This window comes from Poecilia reticulata, chromosome 1, assembly GCF_904066995.2.
Source record: "Poecilia reticulata chromosome 1, P_reticulata-male-v2, whole genome shotgun sequence".
Taxonomy (NCBI): Eukaryota; Metazoa; Chordata; class Actinopteri; order Cyprinodontiformes; family Poeciliidae; genus Poecilia; species Poecilia reticulata.
The window spans coordinates 12,773,590-12,776,089 of record NC_088830.1 but is presented as its reverse complement, the minus strand read 5'-3'; the positions used below and the strand labels follow the sequence as shown (position 1 = coordinate 12,776,089).

The window sequence follows — 2,500 nt, the reverse complement described above, 5'->3', positions numbered from 1 at the left end:
AAGCCGAGTCGACTTGTCCAAATACGCTTAAATGAAAGCCTATGAAGTGCTGCTGGACTGGAGTTTCACGCGTAAAAACTCACAAATTGACTAAGAGATTGTGATCCTCTCCCTCTTTCTCTCTCTCTCTCACTCTATTTCCCTATCTCTCAAACTCTCTCTCCATCTCTCTCTCTCTCTCTCTCTGTCTCTCTCTCTCTCTCTTTCTGCTTCCCCTCATTTACCCCACATACCTATTCTGGTGTCTCACCACACGACTAAATTAGACCAAAGATGATAAGAGCACCGAGCATTATAATTCCGCCGGGCTCCTCCTCCTTCCAACCATGCGTCCTAATTAATGGGACACCCCCCTCTCCCCCCCAGTCGCAAAAAGCCCAGCGCTGGACTGCAACATAGTCAAAGAGTGAAAGGGAAGAGGGCGAAAGTGCCACTGGAGATAATTGATTAGCCACCAATCAATGATAACTTGTTAGTAATCGTCGACTCTTTTGGACTTCGCCATTTTCAGGGAGGCACCTCATTCCTGCGGATCGAGACTTTGAGCGCATCCCATTTCGGAATAACCCTTCCCTTTATTTATTTCTTTTTTTTCTTTTTGTTTTTTCTACTTTACCTCCAAAGTGTTATGTGACTTTTTTTTTTGTTTGCTTTGTTTCATACATTCATCCTCGATTTTGGATTTTTTTTTTTCCTTTTCTTTTTTTTTTTTTTTTTTCCTTTGCAACCTATAAAATCTGAAAGCAACTAAACTCTTCCTGCAACCAATGATGACATCCAAAGAGGTGGCCAAATGCGACGCGGCGGAGAACAGGAGACGCAGCCCGCTGGACCACTTGCCGCCTCCTGCCAACTCCAACAAGCCGCTGACGCCCTTCAGCATCGACGACATCCTGAACAAGCCGTCGGTGAAGCGGAGCTACGCCATCTGCGGCACGGCTCATCTCATCTCGTCCTCCGAGAAGCACCGTCCGTCCAGCCTGCCGCTGTCCAGCCGCGCACTCCTCACGCAAACCTCTCCTCTCTGTGCGCTGGAGGAGCTGGCCAGCAAGACCTTCAAAGGGCTGGAAGTCAGCGTGCTGCAGGCTGCGGAAGGTAAATGTCGGATGCTTTACTCTGCTGCATTTTGTGGGCTTTTACGAATGTGGGGGGGGGGATACACTAGAAATATTCACGTATTTTGATTTGATGCGTTGATGGAAAAAGGATGGATTTTTCTGTTTTGTACTTGTTACTGTAAAACTATCATTTTCGTTCCTGTATTCAAGGTGAAAATTAAGTTTCAATTTAAGTGTCATATTCTTTATTTGTGGGAGTTTGGAACACTTTTACGCACAGTCTAAAACGAAACCCTTCAGCCTCAGCAGAAATCCCTGATTTTCAATTCGTATTTAGTGACGACGAGGTGCGATTTCATCCCTTCCACTTTATACTCACTGCATAAAATGTATTTTATTTTTTGTAGATAAGCATTTTTAAACACGTCGACATGTAAATTATGTATGATATACATCCATAAACATACTAAACCCTCCCACTTTTAATTTTGCATTATTTTCTGATAACTTTCAAGATATTTGTTTTATTTTATTTTTGTTCTGGTCCATGGTTGGGCCGGAGGACTCGCTTGAAATATGAAACATTACGACCCCTGATCGAACCAGAATAACTCAGCGACCTCCTGCTGCTAGAACACAGACATTAGAAAGGTGTAACCACCTTTTCCTCGCAACGCACAACGAGTAGAATATAGAAGAAAAAAAAAACATTAAATCTTCATTTGTCTAAGCAGGTACGAAACGTCCCCAATGTAAGCGTTAATGCATATTCGGAACGAAAAGTCCTGTGGCAGACGGCTCCATTTCGTACCCGAATAATTCTAGTAATAATTCTAGTTGACAGATTTCTGTTATTTTAACTGTATTTTTTTTTTTTTTGCAGTATCGACTTAGTGTTTTTAATCAAAAAACAGTGTAGTCTCAGCAGTTTTTTACTGCATAATCTATTTATACACCACATTCCTGTAGATTTAAAGTGCATTGTGGGAAATTTCCAGGGCACTATTCTTTCAGTAAAAGTGACATTAACTCACCAAACAGGCTGCTACTCTTGATCATTAAAGTTAAGGTAAAAACACATTTTTTTCAGCAAATAATAATTTTAAATAAGTCTGCAATTGACTGATTTTACTGTAAAACAGTTTCTCTGATATTTATTCAGGACTGAGGCTCCACTACAATTCAGTGTGAAGGGTTTTATAGATGACTTAAAATGCAAAAGCTGCAGGATAACTGTCCCCACTGTGCTACTGTTATTTAACAATAAATATATTTTTTTTCAATAGAAAGAATGGGTCTACTTTACTGGGACTCAGGAGACACGTCATGAGACACACACACCCCAAGATGTGTCTCCAGTGACCAAGTAAAACATATTCTGACCAAATTGTAACAAAAAATAAAAAGTTGCCAATGTTAAAACAACAGAGTGTCTGAAGATC

General features: G+C 40.9%; 1 protein-coding gene and 1 long non-coding RNA gene across 3 annotated transcripts in view; one reads left to right on the top strand and one right to left on the bottom strand.

Annotated features, from left to right (window-relative positions):
• LOC108166192 (uncharacterized) overlaps positions 1-365 on the bottom strand; it is a 3,284-nt gene extending 2,919 nt beyond the window's left edge. Inside the window, exon 1 of one of the 2 annotated variants that reach the window (XR_001776469.2) lies at positions 1-365. This exon is cut by the window's left edge and continues 277 nt beyond it. This is a non-coding gene — a long non-coding RNA (uncharacterized LOC108166192). The other variant, XR_014087339.1, reaches the window with a different exon arrangement.
• Positions 366-437: 72 nt separating this feature from the next.
• Positions 438-2,500, top strand: part of lbx1b (ladybird homeobox 1b) — a 3,583-nt gene continuing 1,520 nt past the window's right edge. Inside the window, exon 1 of the mRNA XM_008409767.3 lies at positions 438-1,095. Within this exon, the coding sequence (XP_008407989.1) occupies positions 768-1,095 (328 nt within the window). The 5' untranslated portion in view covers positions 438-767. The remainder of the gene's footprint in view (positions 1,096-2,500) is intronic.